Here is a 23324-nt window from a genome sequence, read left to right as displayed (position 1 = left end):
TGTCTGTGAGAAAGCTATTCTATTTAAATGTGTATCGGGAGCTAACAAAAAAGTTATTTTCTTCTTCAATTCTGCATATGCTGAATTCAGTGTGATACAGAACAGTTATCACTAAGAAGTGCCAAGCATTTGTGATGAAATACCTAGAGTAGCAGCATGCAGATATTCCAAAAAGAACAAAATGGCTTAACTCTCTGACCTTGTGATTGCCTGAGCTCCTAAAGTAGCAGCCAGAGCCCACCGTGATTAGTCCAAAGGACTTATATTTAGAATTAGCGACTTTAGCCCTGATTGAAAATACATCAGCATGAAAGCCCTGATGTTTGGTGGCCCTGACGCTGGAGGGGGCAGACAGGGCATCTGCTTGCATCTCGCCGATGCCTGTTGACTCACTACTTAGCGGTCCGTTGCTGTCTGGGTATAGCTAGTGTAACTTTCAGTGTCTGCATTTTTAAATAAAATGTTGTTTTCCACATTTGTTTCTACTCAAAACTTTTAAGTTTATTTTACTGTGTCTATTTAAAAAAAAATTTAGGACAGTATCAAATTAATGCTAATTTCACTGCATGGTCTAATTTACTCTTCTGGCAAATTAGCTGCAGTGCAGTAACTGACTAACCAGGCCATTTCTTTTTTATTAAGGTGCGTCTGGAGTGGCCCACTGACCTAGCCATTAACCCTATGGATAACTCCATTTATGTCCTGGATAATAATGTAGTTTTACAGATCACTGAAAACCGTCAAGTTCGCATTGCTGCCGGCCGGCCCATGCACTGTCAGGTGCCTGGAGTGGAATATTCCGCGGGGAAGCACGCTGTTCAGACAACACTGGAATCAGCTACAGCCATTGCCGTGTCCTACAGCGGCGTCCTGTACATCACGGAAACTGATGAGAAGAAAATTAACCGAATAAGGCAGGTCACGACAGATGGGGAAATCTCCTTAGTTGCTGGAATACCTTCAGAGTGTGACTGCAAAAATGATGCCAACTGTGACTGTTATCAGAGTGGAGACGGCTATGCCAAAGACGCCAAGCTTAGCGCTCCGTCCTCCCTGGCCGCCTCTCCAGATGGCACGCTGTACGTTGCAGACCTGGGGAACATTCGGATTCGGGCTGTGTCGGAGAATAAGCCTTTACTGAACTCCATGAACTGTTACGAAGTTGCCTCTCCAACTGATCAAGAACTCTATATCTTTGACATCAACGGTACTCACCAGTACACTGTGAGTTTAGTCACTGGTGAGTACCTGTACAATTTTAGCTACAGCAACGACAATGATATTACTGCTGTGACCGACAGCAGTGGCAACACCCTTAGAATTAGACGGGACCCAAATCGGATGCCAGTTCGAGTGGTGTCTCCAGATAACCAAGTGATATGGTTGACAATAGGAACAAATGGATGTTTGAAAAGCATGACAGCTCAAGGCCTGGAATTAGTTTTGTTTACGTACCACGGCAATAGTGGCCTGTTAGCCACTAAGAGCGATGAAACTGGATGGACAACATTTTTTGAGTAAGTATATCATCATTCTACTCTGATTATGAAATACTATGAATCTAATAATATAATCTTAAAGGCAAGAAGGATCCAGGTTTTGTGGGGCTTGAGGCTTATATAATTTTTTGAATCCCCGTTTATGAAAAAGAAGACAAAATTACAAGATTGAAAATTAGATTCAGGGCCTCGGAAGAAACACATGTAAGTGAGAAGACCTGAAGCTTAAGCTTTGTCAGCTTCAAGGTAAATCTACTTTTGCTCAAAGATTAACCTTCGGCTGCACACAGCCCTGGTGTGTTAGCAGCAGACCTTTCCAGAAACATAGTGCAGCTCTGCTTTTAGGCATAAACCCTTTGGGTGTGCATCGGCCCATTTGAAAAAGCTGAGTATGTCAGGAGCTTTCACTGCAGAAAAGCTTTGAAAACGTTTCAATGACCTTTGCTGATTGCGCCTGTACTCCAGTGTTATTTTTATCAAAGAAGAGCTTACTTTTTATCATCAGTTATTGGAGATGCTAAACTGTCTTTAAAATCATCTTTACAAGTAAATGTAAATTAGAAATTGTGATCGCTGTCTGAAAGCGTGCGAAAAGGTATGATGCTCATCCAGCCAGGGTGAGAAGACAGCGGCCCATTTGAGCAGGCACATTTTGTGAGGTCAACAAGAATGACGTGAGGATTAGCTGTTGTATATCTTATGGTATGTGTACTTTGCAGTGTGTGCATGTGTAAAACCATGTTCCATTGCTTGTTCACTTGACTGACATTGCACGAGCCACGGGGGAAAATTAGATGTCCAGCAATGACGGGCTGACAAATGCAGAATCATCCTTGAAATGAATGTTGAGCTCCTCGGTGGGATTTTTAGAGTGATACACTAAAGCAGAAGTATTTTCTGCAGGAGCACGCCTCTGACATCATAATAAAAGTCAGTAGAAAAATGATTCAATGTACAAATATTTTCTTGTACAACTTTTCTGGGATGGATCTTATACCCGAAGGTTAGTTTTCCTGTAGCGCGCATTGCTTTTCTCTTTGGACAGATTCCCTTTTAATAAATGAATGTTCACCAGCAGCATGATTTTGTCAGAGGAACAAACCTTTTCAATTGGGTTACATTAAAATTCTGTTCTTAACATTCCTTTTGCTCATTTTAGGATCACAATAGGAAAGGAATAAATTGGAAGTTAATGGAAGGCACTTCCTTTGCACTGTTTTCAAAGTGGTAGCTGTGTTGCCTAAGAGGCAAAAACGAGCACAGAGAAAGGGCCCCCAGCAGATGAGACGGGGCAGGAGAGCTCTCTGATTATAAGATCTTCAGGAAATGGTGGTGGCATTGGTGGGGTTTCAATTTAGTTGAAAGTGGGGCAAAAATAAAGAATTAAGTTTTTAGTCTAGTCTATTTCTGAAACCCTGCTTTATGGGTCATTTTTGAGTGTGTCCTTATTTGCTCCCAGAATTGACACTGCACAGTTCATCTGTGTGGGTTACTACTGACATATGAACACCTTGCGATGGATGCAATGGTGTATTTATGACCAACAAGTGAATTTTAATTAATCATCTGGAAAATTAGCAACTCCGCTGGTGGAGGTGATATGAGACAATTTCAATTTCTTACTTTTTTAAAGTGATGACACACAAAGAAGACATATTTTTCTAGTAACATACTCTCCAAAAGTTTCAGACTTAGTCAAATAGTGCAGTAGCTAAGGTAGTGGTTGGTTGGCAAGCAAATCTTGTGACTAAAACAGGCAAGCATTGTTTTAATGAAATACGTCACAATCATATTTTCCTAATACAGACTCACTGCATGTATTAAAACGTATCTGGTGGCACAATGGTTAAGTGTTGGGCTGCTAACCAAAAGGTGACGGGTTCAAGCCCACCAGCAGCTCCACAGGAGAAAAAACCTGGCAGTCTGCTCCTGTAAAGATTTATAGATAGAAAACCCTATGAGGCAGTTCTACTCTGTCATATAGGGTCACTGTGAGTCAGAAAGGACTCAACAACCCACAACATTATTAAATCTTAAAGCTACAGCAGAGGTACCATATGTTTATGCAGGTAACATGCGTCTTCTGCGTTTGTTTGCCAACCACAACCCCCCCAGGTGTTTTCATAAGGGTGATGTGTTAATTTTTTTACAACAACATGTAAAAGAAATTTGGCATAGTGGTTCTTATGAAAACACCTCATGGGGGGGTAGTGCGATTGGCAAGCAGACGTAAAAGGTGCGTGTTATTTGCATTAAAATATGGTAACTATTCCAAAAAGCATTATTCAAATATGTTTACCAAATATAACCCTCACAATTATATGTGTGTGTGTGTTACACACACACACATATTTAAGCATATAGAATATAGTGGTATAGCAAACTAGTGTTTGAAAGATAACTTTTCTGACAGAAGAAATACCGGTTTTAAAAAGCAATGTTTTTGTTAATTTTCCTCAAGATGTCTGAAGCAAAGACAGGACTAAAAAATGGCTCAGAAACATTTATGCATTTTGCAATACAGCAGTATTACAACTTGAAACAAAAAAATTCTGAGGAGTTCAGAATCATTATTTCAGAATGACCAAGGTTCATTCTTTTCTTTCATACGTTCTCATAGTTCGTCTGTTGAAGGGAAAGGGTCCACACCTTCTAAGGGTCAGAAACTTAAACATATTTAAAAGTAAAGGCACAGGAAGAGGGGCATGGGGAGCAAATCCTCACCAGGCCAGTCCTCCGGAAGCGTTCTCTGTGTTCTGGTATTTCATCTGCAAATGTAATCGAGATTGCGGTTGGACACACTTAATGCCTGCTTCTGCCCCTCGGAGCCGTGACCAGCCCTCTGTGTGTGCTCTATCCTGACCTGGGTCCTGTACATCCTTGTACATCACTTTCTGACGTGTAGCTGGATGTGAAGCTCCCGACAGAGGCAGCAGGGGAATCTGAGTGCCTGTCAGACATCCCTGGTCTTTGCAGCTACTGGTAAACTGACAGACTCCCAGAACATGACTGTGTATTTGTAGTATTCCCCTGCATTTTTCTGTAGTACTGCATGTCTAATTTAGACCTTATTAGGTTACTTGGTAGTATCCCCAAAGAAACGATTTGACAATGGCCACAGTTTTACCAAAACCAGAAGGAGATCGTGGAAAGAATCACCATTCTCAATTGAAAAACGCCAGCCTGCTCAGCCTTTCGCGACCTTAGTCCCTTGAGCTGATGTTTGCTCTGTAATCATCTTTGTGGACATAAACACCTTGCAAAGAGAAATTGAACTTTTATTAAACACGGATGTCTCCAGATTTCTAGCGGGCTTAAAAAGCTTTGAGATTCAGGAAAATGTATTTTCTCGTTTAGGACAAAAATAGATGGAAGAAAACCTGGGATCAATAAATTTTCCTACTGCTTACAGTTGCCATAGTTCCTACCAAAGAAACGTTAAGGGAGATTTCCCTGAAATTACTATCTTGCATGTTTTAATTCTATAACTTTTTTCCTTAGTACACACTCTGGTTTTCCATTAGCCTGCCACCGTATTGCTATGTGTAGGGCTGCAAACAGTGTACATGAAAGTATTTTAAAAAATGGAAAGTATTTTGTTACTTTTATGATAGTCACAATTCCTGGAATGTCACAGTGTGTATAGAACTCTCCAGTAGCTCTTTGGTGAACGAAGGAGTAGAGGAATAAACCAAAGAGGTAGACAGGCCAGAGAAGAGCTGATAAACCCTGCCAGCTGGCTTTCTTGCCAAGGCTTTGTTGAAAAAGTACCAAATAAATGCTGACTTGTTTTCTGAGAAAATTTGGACCTCTCTGTGCCAGTAGTTAATATTGGAAATATTAACATTTCCCATTCTTGGTGTTGATTTTTTAATACATTTACCCAATATTACATGTTCTCTCTCTTTTGCTTTTTAAAATAAGGACTTCTTCAAATTTTTCAGATTCTTAAACCAAAAAAACATGACTTCATATTGACATCAATTCCTCCTGAAATATTGGTGCTTTTCATTTATTTAGAATCTCATTCCCCAAAAAAAGTAGTTAAGACAGAAAACATTGCCCGTACAAATGAAGTTTTCAGCATATTGCTGTTGTACATGGTCTCAGAAAGGATTCTGGGAAAAGAAAACGTGATGCCCAGATTGAGGTTCTAATGAGTCACCATGAGAGTAGGCGGGGTGACTCTTTAGACAGTTTCTAAAGCATGAGAGCCTTTGTTTCAAAAACTAGAGGTACCATTGTTTTCTTAGCACCCGTTTCTCTCCAGTACTTACAATTATTATGTCCTTATTGTGGTCATTGAGGTCCCTGGGTGGCGCAAACATTTTGTGCTCATCTCCTAACCTAAAAGCTGGCTGTTCACACCCACCTAGTGGCACTACAGAAGGAAGTCATGGCAATCTGCACCCACAAAGCTCACAGCCCAGGAGACCCACGGGGCAGCTCTACCTTGTAACACGTGGGGTCACCATGAATCAGAATCCACTCAATGTCAACGGCTCGGTTTTATTTTTTTTTAATTGTGATTCATCAGGAAAGTAACCAATATTCACAGATGCGCTACTGTACGTTTGAGAGGAAGACCACAGTAGGCTTATACCTCAGCTTTGAAATCGCTCTTTTAGACTAATATGTGTCATGAGGGGAATATTACTTATTGTCTCTGTCGTCCTCTCCAGTTGACTTGCTGGGCAGTAGAAGGGGTGTCCAGCCAGGTAACGGGGTCCCCTTGTGTGTGATGACACTGTGATGAGTGTTAGGGACCTTTCCAGCCTGCTCTGTATGCTCTGTGCTTGCAGACAACTGCCATTAATTAGAATTCCTTAGCGAAAGTTATTCCAGGGAGACCTGAAAGAGCTCACCTACTAAAAATATATTATTTAAAAAGGCCCTCCCCAAAATGAAGTCACAGCTCTTATAATTGAATACACACAAAAGCTAGTTCAGTGTATTGAATTGGGCAATAGGATAAATTATTTAAATAGTAAATGGCATTTCACAGTTCTCTGGCTGCTTACGCACATACAGCAGCGACCTTTGGGGGCCTATCTGGAGACTCTTCTGCCTGGCCGAAGGAGACAGCATGAAAAGAAGCTGTAAATTCTGGTCGATACAGACGTGTACTGGGTTAGTGGCCGTCCTTCTGTCCTGGGATTCTGAATATTTGGAGCTCTGTGTTTGTGGAGCTGACTGATCTTTAGCGAGCTATGTTCAGATTCACAGAGCAGATAAATGCATCCCAGCTTTTACCCATTTATTAGGTATAGATGGGTCTCTGGTTTCTCGTTTGGGTGCTTTATTGTCCCTCATTCTACCTTAGCAATTTCAGAATGAGCTTCTGAGCCATTTCTTTAAAATGAACTTAACTCTGCACCCACGGCAAACCCACGGCTCCCGCTGACGTGGTCGTCATACTCTAGGGGGTGTCACAGGACAGCCTCAGAGGAGGAAGGATGGTATCCGTGCTACTCAGAAGAAAATTTCAAATTCGAAGTGGTGCACGGAAAGCCCAGATGATGCAGGAAGTCTGCAATAATTATCCCGAAGTAGAAAAGACGCATCGGTCCTTACTGATCCCCAACCATGCTTTAAGCGGCCTGGCGTCTGCGCCCCAGCGTGTTCTCCGGGGGCTTCTGATGTCGGGAGAACGATGGGGCGTCCTCCCCGGACACGGCTGAGGGGCTGCTCTTCCTAGAAACTCGGACGCTGAAGCCCCAGGTCGTCGTTTCTGCCAAAAACGGCACTAAAGACCTGAGCCCTTCTTGTGAATCTTCTCTAAACGTGGTGCTTGTCCCCCGCGCCCTTCAATGTTCTCTTTTCTTTTTCTCGTTTTCTTTGTGGAGAAAGCCGTTCAGGGAATTCAAAATGATTTGTGAGAGATTTTATCAGCAGATCACTTAAAATCTTGGGAAAATACTAAGGTCGGTTTCCATTTCGCTGTTTTGTTTAATGGCTTAATAATTTCGCTTTAAATTTTTAACTCTAATGTCTATTCCCAGAAACATCAGTAAAAAATGTGCAGGCAATTGAATAAAGCCCTGCTGTACGTTTCAAATGTTAGCCTGAACACTGTTACGGCAATGGTTTTTTTTAATGCTTGATTCAATCTAGTTTTAAAAAATAATTAGTTCTGTCCAGTTTTTAAAGGAAATGGGGCAAACATATGCTATTTAGAATTTTTTTTTTAATCCCAGAAAAAGTAAAACCAGATTAGATGGATTTTTCTCAGTATATGAGCTGTGTCCTTACAGTGTATCAGTAGTTCCACATTAACTCTTCCATTGTTCTCCATTTAGCAAATTAATGATCTGCGTGTGTGAAACTGCTTCATAATGGTTCAAGAGTAAGTAATGCAGCTTCCAAAAGCGCCAGGTTCCTTCTTCAAACTAATTACATAGCTGTCTGAGTCAGATGAAGGAGCTGACAGTGGCCTGTCTGTGTCCATCACCAACTTCCTTTATAACAGTGATTATCAGAGGATTTACGTGGGACTAAGTGATACACAGCAGCCATTGTAAGTGATAGGGCAGGGAACTTACACACTGCCAACCGTACGATAGAACTTGGTGTTTTTTACAGTCACAGAACAAAAGATTAACAATTGGATGTTTTCCAGAGGCCACCTGACATCTCTGGCTCTTTTCCTGTGATATCAAAATAAAGGCAAGTTCAGCCCTCACTCCTGGCTGCCCTGCTACCTCAGCTCCTAGGGAGGTATTCGGCACAGAGAAAGCCCTTGCCTGTATTCCAAGATCCTGGGCCAGTTCAGGATGTCTTGAGGCCCCAAATGCAGAACTTGCATGGGTACTCCTCTTCCAAATGAACTCCTTCCTGGGGGTGAGGAAGGCAAGCCTGGAAGGAGCTAAGATAGCCAGGACATATCCCATGTACTTCCAATCACTCTGAGACACTGTCTCAGTCATCTAGTGCTGCTATAACAGAAATACCACAAGTGGGTGGCCATGACAAATGGAAATTTATTTTCTCACAATTCAGAAGACTAGAAGTCCAAATTCAGGATGCCAGATCTAGGCCTTCTTTCTCTGTGGGCTCTAGGGGAAGGCATTATTCCTTCGCACCTTGGTGATATTCCTGTGTCATGGTGTCCATCTTCTCCCATCACTCCTTGCTTAATCTGTTCCTTTTGTATCTTGTCAGAAAGTGATTGAAGATACACCCCCACAGTAATCCTGCCTCATTAATACAACTCATTCCCAAATGGGATTATAACCACAGGCATAGAGGTTAGGATTTATAACATATTTTGGGGACACAATTCAATCCGTAACAGCACCCCTCCATCCCTCACCATGGCACATCTCACAGACACACAATTCACAGTAGATTTCCTAGCCCCCAAGTTCACCCCAAAGCTTGGTGCATCTGAGATTCTCAAAGTGAGACCCTCGAAACTCCTGAAAAATAGTGAGACCCTCAAAACTCCTGAAAAACGTTGAGGTAAAGAAATACCACTTGGTATCTCTGGCTGAAAACTCTGTTTTGTTCACTTGAAATCTATTTTTAGAATTTAAATCTGATATAAATTGAGATTTTCCTATCTGTGGGCCTTTTAGTTAAAAACAGTATATAAAAGGCAAAGGCTAAAAACACTTGCAGTTTTGTTAAAACCCAAACCCATTGCCATAGAGTTGATTTCGACTCACAGTGATCCTATAGGACAGAGTAGAACTACACCATACAGTTTCCAAGGAGCACCTGGTGGATATGAACTGCTGACCTTTTGGTTAGCAGCTGTAGCATTTAACCACTACACCACCAGGGTTTCCAGTTTTCTTAAAGGAAGAAGTTAATCAGTTAATTTTAGTATTTAATGAATGTAGGTCAGACAGCAGCTAGAAGGAAGACCTCATTCTATTTCAAATTCTAGAAGAGGAAAGAAGAATGAACAATTCTCTAATAAAAGCAACCATAAGACTTCCCTGAAAATAGAAGAAAGTACTTACAGTTGATGTTTTTAACTAGGTCGGTTAGAGTTGTAGTAACAGAAGAAAGATTGCAAGAATGTTATAGTCCAGAGGAGCAAAATCTAAAGGCATTGGACAATTCCTAGGTAAAACAAGAAAGATTCAGGATAACTCAATCTTAAACAGAGCACTTAAGACCTACAAGAAGGTCAGAATGAGTTTATGCAGTGGGTGTTTATAATGTAGTGCTAGCAAGACAGGTTATACCAGCAGTTTACTTTCGTGTGTATATCTGTGTGTGCGTATTCAATTAAAGAATAGTTCATTTAGGCCTTGTTAATTTAATAAAGAGCTCTTTATTTTTTACTTAATTTTTAAAGTGTGCCTCATTCTCCTTAACACAGAGGTGTCCCCACAGGCATGGTTACCCTGGTCCAAACCATATGGGACTGGCCCAGACAACCAGTCTCCTGAGAAGCACTTTTTTCAAAAGCAGTTGTGCCACCTCAAAGAAAATGAAAGTCTCTAACTGCCACATCGCAAAGGCAAACTAACGACAAATTATTAAATTACCCAAGCATCATGGGCAGCTGTGAACTAGGGATTCTCTCCCTGCCTTTTGGTCATTAAGCGTTTTCTCTTTATCTGATGATCTGTCTCCTGGCATTCATTCATTCGCTAATGCACTCATTCGCTCAACAATTTATTATGTGCCAGGTACTGGAGTTGGCTGCTGGAGAATGCAGAGCTAAAAGATACACTCCCTTCAGGGAGCTCAGAGTCCACTGCAGGGGGTCTCATTGAGTCAATTCCAGCTCACAGTGACCCTGGAGGACAAAGTAGAACTTCCCCATAGGGTTTCCAAAGCTGTAAACCTTTACAGAAGCCAAATGCCACATCTTTCTCCCGTGGAGCGGCTGGTGGGTCCAATCCACCAACCTTTTGGTTAGCCACCAAGTATTGTAACTACTGCGCCACCAGGGCTCCTCAATAGCTGGATACCATATCCCAAATTCCATGAAACCCTCTAATCTGTGCCTCCCATTGTACATTATGTCACTTTCTATACTGGTTCTCTCCTGTACTCCCTTTTTCTCCCTAACTGCCCAGAGTGTAACCATTGCCCTGCCTTTCTTGTCAGTTTGCACTATATTCATTTTCCTTAAAGCTTTTGAGTAGATAACATTTTAGTCTAAACATTCTCTCCTTTTAGTTTCTGGATCTATCCACTACTGCTGTTTTTCCTCTCGGTCCTGTCTTACTTACCTCAGCCATCCGCATCACTGACGTTTCCATAGCTCTTCCATGTTGCTTCCTTTCTGTCCTCCGTCTGCTCTTTTGTGAGGAGCAGCATAGGCCTATTGGAAGGGCCCTGGACTTGGAGACCTAAAACCCAGGTTCCAGTCCTGCTTTTGCCACTTGCTCCTAACTGTGTGACTTTGGGCAAGTTCCAGCACCGCTCTGAACTTCTGGGCCTTCACTTGTGAAATGGCAGGGTTCTTAGTAATTAAAAATTTCTCCCTCCTGTAAAGTCTGCGGTTCTGCCACTCTCCAGCTTCTCACAGGACCGCCTTTTAAAGCTCATTCCCCAAAACACTTAATCCACCAAACTCCTTTTCTATAATAGCTATACATATTACATTTCAATCCAGCCTAATATTTTATGTATTATGCTGGTAGTACTACTAGCAATTTGTAATAATAATTAAAAATTCCTCTTTCCAAGCGGGCTTCCAACTCTTATCTTACCAACTTGCCATGTATCTCCTAAATCCCTCGTTGTCCTCATTCACAACACAGCCATTCTCGCGTGTGTGGGTCAGTGTCAGACTAAACCAGGTGCTGCTCTGAGACAGCCAAATGCCAGAATACAAGGACAAGGATAAAAGAGAAGGATGAGCTTGTCCTCTGTGTACTTCAAGGCCCCGAGAAATGATTGTGGGAGGATGACGGTGTCTGGTTGACAGACTTTCTGGAGCAAAATGTTCCCTTTCCGTCGAGAGTCTGACAAGAGCTGCACCAGACCTGTCATCATCTAAACAAGTGAGACTTGCCCCACTCAGGCCGCCTCCTCAGGCAGTGAGAAATTAAAACAAAGAGTGACTTAAGTGTGACCCTTCTCTTAATGAAGGCTAACCCAAAATCTTTTGAACCCTATGGGAACTAATTCTGGAATGTCCTGACATGGATGCCTGTGACTCTCAGAGCTGGACGTTAGCTCTGGCGATTCTCCGGTCTGTGGTAATGACCACGTAAGGAAAGACGCATTCGGTCACTTTTCGTGAATTTGATACTTGAAAAAGATGCCATTTCTGCAACCACCTGTCACTGTGTTCAATGTTCAGAGAAAGAGCTGGACCAGAGGTGAGGGAGGAGAGACCCACCCTCACCTCTGCCCCTGAACTCCCTGTTGTCTAGGGTGTTTGAGCATAGACAGCCCTTGCTGCCTTTAAGGTGCAGAGAACGGGTCAGAAGGACCATCAGCAAGCCCTCCTAATGAAGTACAGCAGCCGCATAGAACCTTGAAGTGGTGTCAGCCACCCCCGCCCCTCGCAGTTCCCACCTCATTCTCATCAAGGTCTTCTTGGCTCTTGAGACAGAAATCCCATAAAATAATACTTTCTTTTTGTCTTTTTTTATTTTGCATTTTCTCCATCATTTTGGTGGTATGTAGGTAGCAGTCAACTGAGTGCCAGGTGATCCCATGATTTGGGAGCTGGCTGATTGCCCTGCTTCCTAAAAAGCTTTTGTGAGGGAAGCATTTTGCGTTTTCTTTCCAGAACCTGATTTTTGAGGATTTCTTAATGACAGCATTGCTACTGAATTCAAAGAAATTACGTATTTGTCTATTCTAATTGTTAGAATACATGTGACTCAGGTTCGTTCCCAGAATACCTAAATGTAAATTAGTTTGCTATTAGGGTTGCAGGTCACATCGTTGCTATTACAACTCCAAATCCATCCACCATTAGAAGTTTAAATCAGGTTCTGTTCTGTGTTTGCTGTTTGCACACACATCCTTCATCAGGAGTGAGGACCAGGGCATGACTCGTGAAGTGAAAGTGGCCTACATTTTAGTTACGACAGTGTTAATAATTGCATCCTGCTTTACCACAATGATAGGTAAGAAGGTGTCACAAATTAGCATTGTGGAAAAGCGTTGGCATGACAGATGACAAGACTGAGGGGTTTTGTTTGTTTTTGTTGTGTTGTTACTAAGTGAAATCAAACCAAAGCGAAAAGTGTTTTGGACAGCAAGGAAAAAATCCTAAATTATACTTCCTCTAGAATTCTAATTTTATGAAATATGGGTGCATGGATTGAGTCTGTATGTTTTGAAATTGGACCAAATGAAAGTATTCCCTCACTTAGATCACAGCAGGTGCCCCTTAGCAGTAGACCGTCTGTTCAGTGCACAACTTTAACAAAGTGTCAAAATAACTGAAAGTCTTAGCTACTTACATTTTATTTTGAATAAAATCCTTTTTACTTATCTGGAAAAAATCTAGAAAGAATTTTAAAAGAAGGAAAAATGACAGAGAATAAAAGGAAACATTTTATTTAGCACAAATAATAACAAAATGAAATGCTTTTTTCCATAAAAGGCCAATTTTGAACTGGAAAGAGGGTAAGTAACACAGGTCATAAGAAAGCAAAAAAATTAAGAAAACATGGTGAAAATTACAATTAAAAGCCATAACAGTAAGACCTCACCTCCTCTATGAAGTTTTCATTAAGTGCACCAACTCAGTTATTCTCTTCTAGACTAGTTATTTGTGGATTAAATTAAAAAAAAAAAATTATTTTTTATTTGTGGATTAGAGAGTTCTAAATACATTCTGGGAACGCTGGTGGCGTAGTGGTTAAGAGCTACGGCTGCTAACCAAAAGGTCGACAGTTCGAATCCATCGGGTGCTCCTTGGAAACTCTATGGGGGTTCTACTCTGTCCTCTAGGGTCGCTATGAGTCAGAATCAACCTGACAGCAGTGGGTTTGGTTTTTTGTTTTTGTTTTTTTAATACCTTCTAAGAGACTAGAACATGGAAAACTTGAAAACTAATTGAAATTTGCTGGTGGCTCAGGGGCTAAAATATAACTGAACTTTCAGAACGTGGATTATGAAGGACAGAGGCAGGAATTGCATAACGGTCGTGTTGTTGTTGGGTGTCATCAAGTCAATTTCGAGTCATAGCGACCCCATGTAACAAAGTAGAACTGCTCCATAGGGTTTTCTAGGCTGTAATCTTTATGGCAGCAGATTGCCAGGTCTTTGTTACATGGCACTGCTGGATTATATTAAAATCACGATAACTGATTAATACAAAGGTGCTCTTTCATGAACACTGTTGAAAAGTGAAAGTTGTGCCTTGCCCAGGGAAGGACTCCATTGGATATGTTCTGTTGTATACTTGTATGAATAGTCTTTGCCAAAGCTTATATGTGCATGGTTTTCATTAAAAAAAAAAAGAAAATTTAAATAGCTATATGAACTCAGGAAAGTCAGTTATCCTTTTTGTACTGCATTTTCTTTAAAATGAGGACAAAATTAGATAATATTGGAGGAAGGTGGAGAGGTACAATGCAGAAATCGGGGTCTAGCAGCATCATGCCAGTAAGCGCACTTAAGTAGATGGAAATTTTAAAGAATGTTCTGAGAAAGTCAAATCCTGATACCTGCACTGTCTTAAACAGTTCAAAAAACTAACATGAAAGTAGAGAATAATTATTGGAAAACTGCTAAGTGTCAGACCATGCTGTAAGTATTAGACTGTCTTCCTCTGGGGGTATAAAAAGATAATGGCAACACTCTGCTTGGACATTCCACCATCACCTTATATTCAGCAAGCATGAAAAAGAAGACATGGTGATTAGGTCAACATTTAAGTGCTCAACTACTAGCCAAAGGGCTGGCGGTTTGAACCCACCCGAAGGTGCCTCAGAAGACAGGCCTGGTGACCTGCTCCCAAAAGGTCACAGTCTCGAAAATCCTTTGGAGCGGTCAATAATTACTCTAAAGCAAAAATGAAAAGGTAAGGGTGCAGGGAAACTACAGTAATGAAAATAGAACACAATTAAAGAGAATGTTGACACATTTTGAAAAATGTAACTAATGTCACTGAACAATTTGTGTAGAAATTGTCAAATGGGAACCGAATTTGCTGTGTAAATGTTCACCAGAATTACAATAAAATATTATTAAAAAACGAAACCAATGGAGCAATTCTGCTCTGCACAGATGGGGTCGCCATGATTCGGAATCAACAGCAGCTAACAACAAGCTCCTTTCACGTGTCCCCATTTAAGGCAACAATACCACCACCTAGCATCTTCTAGACTCGAAACCTCTATAAGTCATTCCTCTTAGATTTGCCCTGTCTTTTCCATCCCTGTTGCTGCTGCCCTAATTCAGGCCTTTGTGGGTCAGTTCTGGTTTATGTCTCTCCCCTTCTCCCAGTCCATCCTACAGCTAGCTGACTGATCTTGCTGTAGTCCTCTGCGGTTAGGTATAGACCTGTCTGAAAATAAAAGGGCATTTTAAAATGTAATTAATGGGAGAAACTCTGTGTTACCCACTGCTTTCTAAATGTAGGAAGAAGAGAAAGCAAAAAGAAAAATTAGTTTCTTATTAAAATAAAATTCAGTTCCTTCAACTCCCAACTGCCTTTTCATGCCTGGGAACTTTCCTGTTTCCAAATACATGGATCTCTGCCAAAAGATGAAATTAGAACAAATAAATTGCTGTCTTGAAATTAGATACTACTGAAGTATCTTAAATTCAGCACATCTAAAATAGGAGATATGGTGATTAAGTCAGACTAGCTCCACTAATATCTACGGCAACCTCCCTGCTAACAAGTATCTTCTAAGTCCGCGCCGATCCCAAAATTCCTTTTAAATTTAAGGAGTGCAGTTACTCTTGTGATTGTTCTGTACCTTAAATTTATCATTATTAATGACATTCATGGGGTGAAAATTATTGATGTTAGTAACCATAGTTTTTTTTTTTTTTTTTTTTGTTACCCTTATTTTACTTGTAGATTTTTTTTTCTGCCCTAAGTTTTTACATACCTGATGTTCTAAGGTGGGAAGATGGTAGATGAGGTTAGAAACATACCTAACATCTCCAAAAGGAAAATGCACGTTGACAGTTGTCTTCTAGACCTTTTTGGGTGAAGTATTCTAACTACTGTGTATGCAAATGAATTCTTAATGCCTCTAACAAACTCCGTGCGACAATTGCTACATCTGATGTGTTTTTCTACATGTGACAGCATGAATGAAGTGCCTCAAAATAGACTGCTGTGCCTACCTTTTCACTCCGCATAGGTAGGTATGGGCTGTCATGAGGCTGGGAATAAATGTCCTCGGCATCACATATAATTTTTTGTGGCAGGGAAACAAACTCCTGCACAAAGCCAGTGCCTGCCCTAAAGTAGGGTGTGACCAGAGCGGGTAGGGGAGGCACAGGGCAGAAAGGCCCCAGTTACAGTGCGCTCCCAGTGGGATGGACACACCTGCATGTGTGTGGCTGGCTCTTCAGGCCTCATCCCAGCAGTAGGGTTGGCTGCGGACAGCCAGCGAATTACCTGAAGGATGATCAAGGATAATCACAGAAGACTAGGATCCAAATGCTGGCAGGGATCTTAGCAACCAGCAAAGAAATGTCTTCTCTAGATGTCAGACCTGTTAAATCTGCCATTTCCTCCTTGTCTTCTCATGCTAGGCATTAAACCACCAAACCAGTAGCTGTAAAGTTAGTTGCAACTTGTGGAGCCCCCGTGTGTCAAAGTAGAACTACACTCCATATGGTTTTCCATGGATGATCTCTCAAAAATCTCCAAGCCTTTTTTTCCAAGGCACCTCTGGGTAGACTTGAACTGCCAACGTTTTGGTTCCTGGCCGAGTGCTTAACGTTTTGCAGCACCTAGGGACTCCTGATGCTAGGTATTAGATGTAGAAAAGGCTTTCTTTGTCTCTATTCTTCTCAGTCCTGGATCTTCCAGTGCGACATTTCCCTGCCTGGTGTGCCCGGAAGTGTAACGGAAACGACCTTGGACTGCAAAGTCCACAACCCGGGGCCGAGACCTGGCTCTGCCCCCAATGGCAGCGCAACCAAGGTGTTTATTACCTGGCCTTGCCCTGGAGGTGAAGGAGTCCAGGTTATACCTGATTAATCCGCAGTATAGCATTCCCAGGCAGAATTCCAGTGAACCCCCGTTCCCAAACATTCACTTGTTGATTGAACTTTGTCTTTATCTTTTTATGTGACCACTGCTCCTGGGTGGAGCAAACAGTGAAGTGCTCAACTACTAGCCAAAAGCTGGTGGTTTGAACCCACCCAGAGGCACCTCAAAAGACAGGCCTGGTGGTCTTCCAAAAGTTCATGATCTTAAAAACCCTGTGGAGCAGTTCTGCTCTGCACACGTGGGGTCGTCATGAGTCAGAATCCACCCAACAGCAGCTAACAACAACAATGGAAGGAGGTTTGAACCTAAGGACACCGAAAGAGGGATTGTTCCCTTTGTCTGAGGGGTGATGGGGAGGAAGACGGATTCAAGAAGCCTCTCCTGGAAGTCCTTACGGTGACTCAAGGCTGCAGCAAAAGGGTTCACCCCCATTAAGCACCTCTCAGAGTGGGCTTATTCTGGGATGGCCCTGGGGAAGATGGAGAAGGACAAATTGTGAACTTGAGCTTTTATCCGGCCCAGGGGCCTCCAGAATGTACCCAAACCAAAGTCTGCTGCTGCCTTGCCTCCTCAGGACAGGTTTAGTTTTGATTACCTAAACCAGTCAGAGTGATAAAACACACAGTTAGCTGGCTCTCATTCACCCTCGTCTAGGTGCAGAGAACAGAGGTTTGGGGGATGGGGCACTGCAGACATTTAGGAGTAAATACGTAAAACTGTCTCCCTCGGAGACAGCCGATTTCAGCGTCGGGCTGACTTACAGACCACCAGTCTGCTCACGGGGCCAGGAATACACCCCCAGCTCCGCAGAGTTAGAATCGCTTCTCTACCCGTAGCTTCCTCACTCTCTAAGGCCTGCTCTGATTTACACACATTTTTCACAAAAGCAGGAGTTAATTTTTAAAACATAACATTTGATTAAAGCAGCCATTTTATGAGGAAGCTTTGATGACAATAAATAATCCTGTTGTCGAGTTTTAAAGAAGTTTTCTGAGAGCTGCAAATGGCTTCCACTTGAATAGATTTGCGAGGCCAATAGCCCATTGACAGGGGCTGGAACCGTCTAAGTCAATTTTTCTCTCAGTTGAGGATCCACTGAAGATTTTTAAGCAGATTGGTGTTATAACAGTGTGTTTCAGAAGATGAATTTGCTCGCAGAATGGGGAGAGGCAGAAAGACCAGGTTTTAAAGTCTAAGGCAGCTGTGGGAATGGAAAGATAAATATCTGAGAGACATCAGGAAGGAAAAATGAAGAGTCAGGACCTTCATCTCCGTGGAGGGAGGAGGGTGAATTTCACGTCAGGATGAACACAGTATTTTCAACCAGGAATGACTGAGGCTGTGACTCTCGGGGGCATTTGTCCATAATCCCACTGCTTAGGAAACTTAAAAAGAGATTTAAAAATATACCACAAAGGCTAAAACAGCAAGTCTAGGCAAAAATACAATCAAAACAAAAGACAAACAAATAGATAAACATCAAATAAGGGCATCCCATCAGTGAAAGAGCAGAAGGTCACTGAGAGCCTAAGGGAGTTTGTCTTTTCCAGTGAGAGCCCTTTGTGCAGAGGGGTCGGTTGGGAGCAGCCGAGAAAGTGCTGTGCTGTGAATTTGAGGCTGTGAGGCAAAGACCAGATGGGTGAAATGGAGAGCGTGAAGTTGACGTTCTATTCTAATTCCCTAAAGCCTATTGCACTGTAAATTCAAAAAGCTCATAGAAGAAAACTACATCTCAGATATACAAGCTGGGCAGGGTTAGTTCAGAGCAACAGTGAGTTGCCGCACAACGTTGCACAGAAGCAGAGAATTTGTCCAGAGGCCCATGTTCGATGGAAAGGCCTCTTTAGTGCCTAGGGTCAAAGCATGTCAGAGGACAGTTGGACACTGACTGGCTGGTGCACTGGCTTTGCGCTTCTGTGGAGTTAAAGAAGGGTTAGCCTACCATTGCTGAAAGCCCCTGGACGTTGTCTTTGACTATTTCTTTTCTCTTGCTCCCTTATCCAGAGCCCCCACTCCCGGTAATTTTAACGTCTCTCATCTGTCTTGTTTTCTTTTCCACTAATATAGGTGTTTGCTAATTTGTGAAACAATTGTCACTGATCCATACTGAAAGGAAACAAATAATGATATGTGGAATTTTTCATAAAGCTTTATTCATTTTTAAGAACTGCCTCTCGCCCTGAAATTAGGTCCTTTATACCTTTGGCATGTTGAAATGGCTTTTCTTTATGAAATGAGGTGGGTAAGAGATGGTAATTATTTTCTTTTTATTAATTTTTTTTTTTTTTTTTTCCATTTTAAGATATTGTAGATTCACATCCAGTTGTAAGAAGTAATACAAGCGATTCCACGTACCCTTTACCCGGTTTCCCCTGGGGGTGATATCCTGCAAAACAATAACACAGCATCACACCAGAGTGCTCACAGCAATGCAGTCAAGATGCAGAACGGTTCAGTCGCTACAGGGATCCCTCTTGCTACCATTTATAGCCACAACCACGTCTCTCCTGTCCACACCCTGTCCTTAATCTCTGGCAAACCCTGGTGTGTTCTCCTTTTCCATAATTTTGTCATTTCAGAAACAGTATATAAATGAAACACTACAGTGTGTACCTATTGGGATTGGCTTTTTTCACCCAACAAATTCTCTGGAGATTGCTCCAGGTCGGTGTGTGTATCAGTAGTTCATTCCTTTCTATTGCTGAATATTACCCAGTGATATGAATATACCAGATGGCAGTTTTTTACTCTAAAAATTCTATGTTCGTCGTCATTTCTTTTTTTCCCCTGGCTTGTGAAATCGGCAAGTCGGGGACCCACCTGGCCTGACCTGTCACCCTGCCATTCGATACTGCCATCAAATTAGCCTTATTAAAACTCTGCTTTTCTTCAAAGCCCCTGCAGCTGCCCGATGTTGAAACGTGTCCGAGGCCTCTGTCTGCGTGTAATGCCCCCAGGTGGACCTTCTGCCTCAGCCAGGCCCTTCCACTCACTGAACAGCCCTTCCGTCTCCACCCTCCACACCCTGGTTCTTGCTGTTTTCCTGGCTGGAGCGCCCTCCCACGCCTTACCCACCTGCCTAGATCCCAAGTCTCTTTCAAGCCCACCTTCTGCCTGGCCACCTCCACTTGAAAACGTCTCTTTCTGCACTCCAGCAGCTCCGCTTGTCTGCACCACTCACCTGGCACTCACGTTTTGTGTAGTTTTCACATGTCTGACTTCTCTCTTTGAACTCACAGTGCCCTCTTGCTGTCACTTGTGCTAGATGGCTGGGTAGGTAGACACTCTGCTGAGGGCCCTTCACCGTGACGCCATTCCCAGCTTCCTCGTGCAAGCACTGGGGCCCTATCAGGGCCTTAGCTTACGTACAGCTACTCCTCTCAAGGCACAAATTCAGAGCTTCCAGGACTAAATCGTTAAACTGGGCCACTGAGATCCCAGCTTAACCCTGTGTCTTTCTAACTGCAAGGGTTACTTGTATTTTTATTTCCCAAAGAACCAAAGGCTAATAGGTTCTAGTCTGAAAGCCCGGCATCCTGTGGGGGTATCTCTGTGTGCTCAGCACCCTGTGATACAGAACGGCTGCCCAACACGAAAGGAACATGTGGGAAGCCAATGAATGAGCAAGGTCAGAGGTTGGAGAAAGGTTCAGCTTGAATGGAGCTAGAAAATATAAAACAGCAGAAGGGTGGAAGAGGGCCAGGCCGGTGGCAGCAGCAAGAATGAATCAGCAAGGGGCTGGCAGGTGGTGGCATACAAAAAGCCATGGTTCTCAACTGTAAATTAGGCACTGGGATTTGCGGAAGGCCGAGTAGACCTGGGGTCAGGTGCATAGAAGTCCCAATTAGGGCTCAGCCATGAGATACCATGAGAGCCTGATCAAGTCACCTAACAACACCACGTTTTCATATTCTCGCCTATAAAACAGGGGAGGGGCAAATAAAGCAGTACTGGGCTATCTTTCATACAGGAACATCCAAAAGAATGTTAATTTTTGGAAGCCTAACAACGTATTCCTCACATTCTACTACGAGAACTGTGATGGGAAATAAGGATCATGCCAGAACGGGGTTCCCTGGTGTCTCCACAGCTCTGCCTCCATCCTGGTTCAAAAGTAGGTCCCACACAAATGACATCTTGAACCTGTGTCAAACAGGCAAAATCCCTGATCTTTGAACTAGGGTAATGATTCAGGCCCCGAGTCACATGTTTCCAAGTCAGGGTGCAGGCAGTATGTTGCCCAGCTTTCTCAGTCATGAGGTTCTGAGTGAACCCAAAGTGTAACTTTCTATAGGCAGGCTTTTCAATGATGTGTGCAAGAGCAGAGGGACTGTAATACACAAGCTATAGGAAAGGAATTCGAGCAAATTCTTACCCCAGAACCACCCTATCAATCAAATCAAAAACACGTTATCTAAAAAACATTTTAGGAGAAGGAAAAATTATGGAGAAGGAAGGCTGGTGCTGGGGGCATGGAAGAGAAATGGGCAATAAGATCAGAAAAGCCAGACTGAACTTCAGGCTGGTTTTATCAGTAACTCTGTAATTCTGCTTTGCTGTATAATAAACCTATGTCTGTTTCTTCAAAAGCACTAATTTCTTCAAAAAAGCAATGACAACAATGAACTATGCCGAACTTCTTCATTTATGCCTTAACCTACTAGGGGCGTGTGGGTTGGTGCAAAGGGGAAGGATGCCTGCTGTATCTCTTTGGCTCTGCCTTTTATGAGTCTAAACACTGAGTTTACTTCATGGCTCACTTGCTTTCTCTCCATTTCTCCACCTCTCTCTCGAACAGCCTGTGTGCCCATTCCTGCCCCTGGCTAGGCGGCACTACAAAACTGTCAGATGGAGGCAGTCAAATCCATGATCTGACCAGTGCTGTCCCCGCTGGGTAATGGGATCAGCTCATCACTAGGCACCAACAGACATGGATCCCTCTCCTTCCTCCTCTCTTCCTTCTCTGTCTCTACCATGACACTGTCCCTGCTGAATCTCCTTTACCTTTATTATCTAGAATCTTCTCCTAATTACCAGCCACATCTCAAAGCTAACTTTTACACTCTAAAAACCCTGTAGCCTTTTATTACAACGTACCATTCAAACACTTTTCTGCTCCTTTTTTCCCTTGCTACCACCCCTACACCATTATGACCCTCTTCCCCCTGTGTTCTGAGTGTCTTCTCCCCTGGGAACTGCTCTTTCTGTGAGTCACACCCTTTCTCTGCTAGTCCTGTCTTTGCACTTATTCCAACTAGGAAATGGTTCAAGTCTCCTTCTTGCTTAGAACCTTCTATTATCAGAAGCAGCCTTGGTCTCAGTCTGAAATCCAACCTTAAGTATATTGTTGTCCCAATGGGATTCTTAGTTTTTCAACCAAATTTTTGCATTTTGTTTGTTTCTTCAGAAAATTTGAAATTTTCTGTGGTGCTGCCACAAATAGCAAAATCACAAAATTTAATTTTTTCATAAAATGTAGCTGTAAATGCATATTTATGATTATATATGCTAACATTTAAATTATAAGTTCCTCTTACATTTTTATGCTAAAAAGAGTAAGTGTATAATAAAAAAAGCAAGTAATCATTTTTATTGTTGCTGGGTGCTGTCAAGTCTGTTCCAACACACAGTGACCCCATGTAACAAAGTGGAACTGCCCCATAGGGTTTTCTTGGCTGTAATCTTTATGGAAGCAGATCTCCAGGTCTTTCTCCCAAAGAGACACTGGGTAGGTTCAAACTACCAACCTTTCAGTTAACAGCCGAGCACTTAAGTGTTGCGCCACCAGAGTTCCTAAATAATCATTAAATGTCAGGAAATATTATACCTTATTTCAGTAAACATCATAAATCATCATTCAAGACCCCATCCATTCCTTCGTCAGTACAGACAGATTATCGCCGCCGCCACCAGTTAAGTGCCAATTTGCATTATTTCACTGAGAAATAAGGTCTTTAATAGGCTTTGATTTTATGAATTTGTCAAAGTTGTATATCAAGATATAAAAGAATATTTTACATATGCAAATATACACACGTATGTGTGCACACTGTTTTACGAAGCTCTCTGTAAGTTATGTATATGTATCCCACCGCCACAGAGGACATGCCTTAATAAGACTTTCAAAATTGATAACGACAGGGGATTAAATCTACTTTGTAGGCAATATGGAGGAATACTAAGGAAGTTACAATCAGCAAACATGTTCCCTTTGAAACAGCAAATTAGATGTGTGGGAGAATTTTGGTCACACTTCAAAGAACAATATGCCGAGATGGAGAGCTAGTCTGTTTACCTTGCTGTCGCGGGTGAGGTTTTTCTGTGTTAAACAGGCTTGTGATTACTTCAAAGCATGTTTGAAGTTCTCACTCTGCACAGCTCATGCACAAAGACAAATATTCGTCCAAATTTGGACAGCTCATATTGCCAAGCATTATAGTCACCAGAAAGGCGAGCCTGCAGTTTTCCATTGAATACCAAGTTAATGCCTCTTTTTTGACAGCTACGACAGTGAAGGCCGCCTGACAAACGTTACGTTTCCAACTGGAGTGGTCACAAGCCTTCACGGGGACATGGACAAGGCTATCACGGTGGACGTTGAATCATCCAGCCGAGAAGAAGATGTCAGCATCACTTCAAACCTCTCCTCGATCGATTCCTTCTATACCATGGTTCAAGGTAAACAGGATAGCGTAGTTTTACACTGATCC

At 42.3% G+C, this 23324-nt stretch overlaps 1 protein-coding gene across 1 annotated transcript in view; it reads left to right on the top strand.

Annotated features, from left to right (window-relative positions):
* TENM3 (teneurin transmembrane protein 3) overlaps positions 1–23324 on the top strand; it is a 788034-nt gene that overhangs the window by 732922 nt on the left and 31788 nt on the right. The window contains exons 22-23 of the mRNA XM_064273551.1: positions 643–1517; positions 23117–23292. Coding sequence (XP_064129621.1) covers positions 643–1517; positions 23117–23292 — 1051 coding nt within the window. The remainder of the gene's footprint in view (positions 1–642; positions 1518–23116; positions 23293–23324) is intronic.

Source organism: Loxodonta africana, chromosome 21 (genome assembly GCF_030014295.1).
Source record: "Loxodonta africana isolate mLoxAfr1 chromosome 21, mLoxAfr1.hap2, whole genome shotgun sequence".
Taxonomy (NCBI): domain Eukaryota; kingdom Metazoa; phylum Chordata; class Mammalia; order Proboscidea; family Elephantidae; genus Loxodonta; species Loxodonta africana.
The sequence above is the reverse complement of the archived record's forward strand: the minus strand, read 5'-3'. Positions and strand labels throughout refer to the sequence as shown.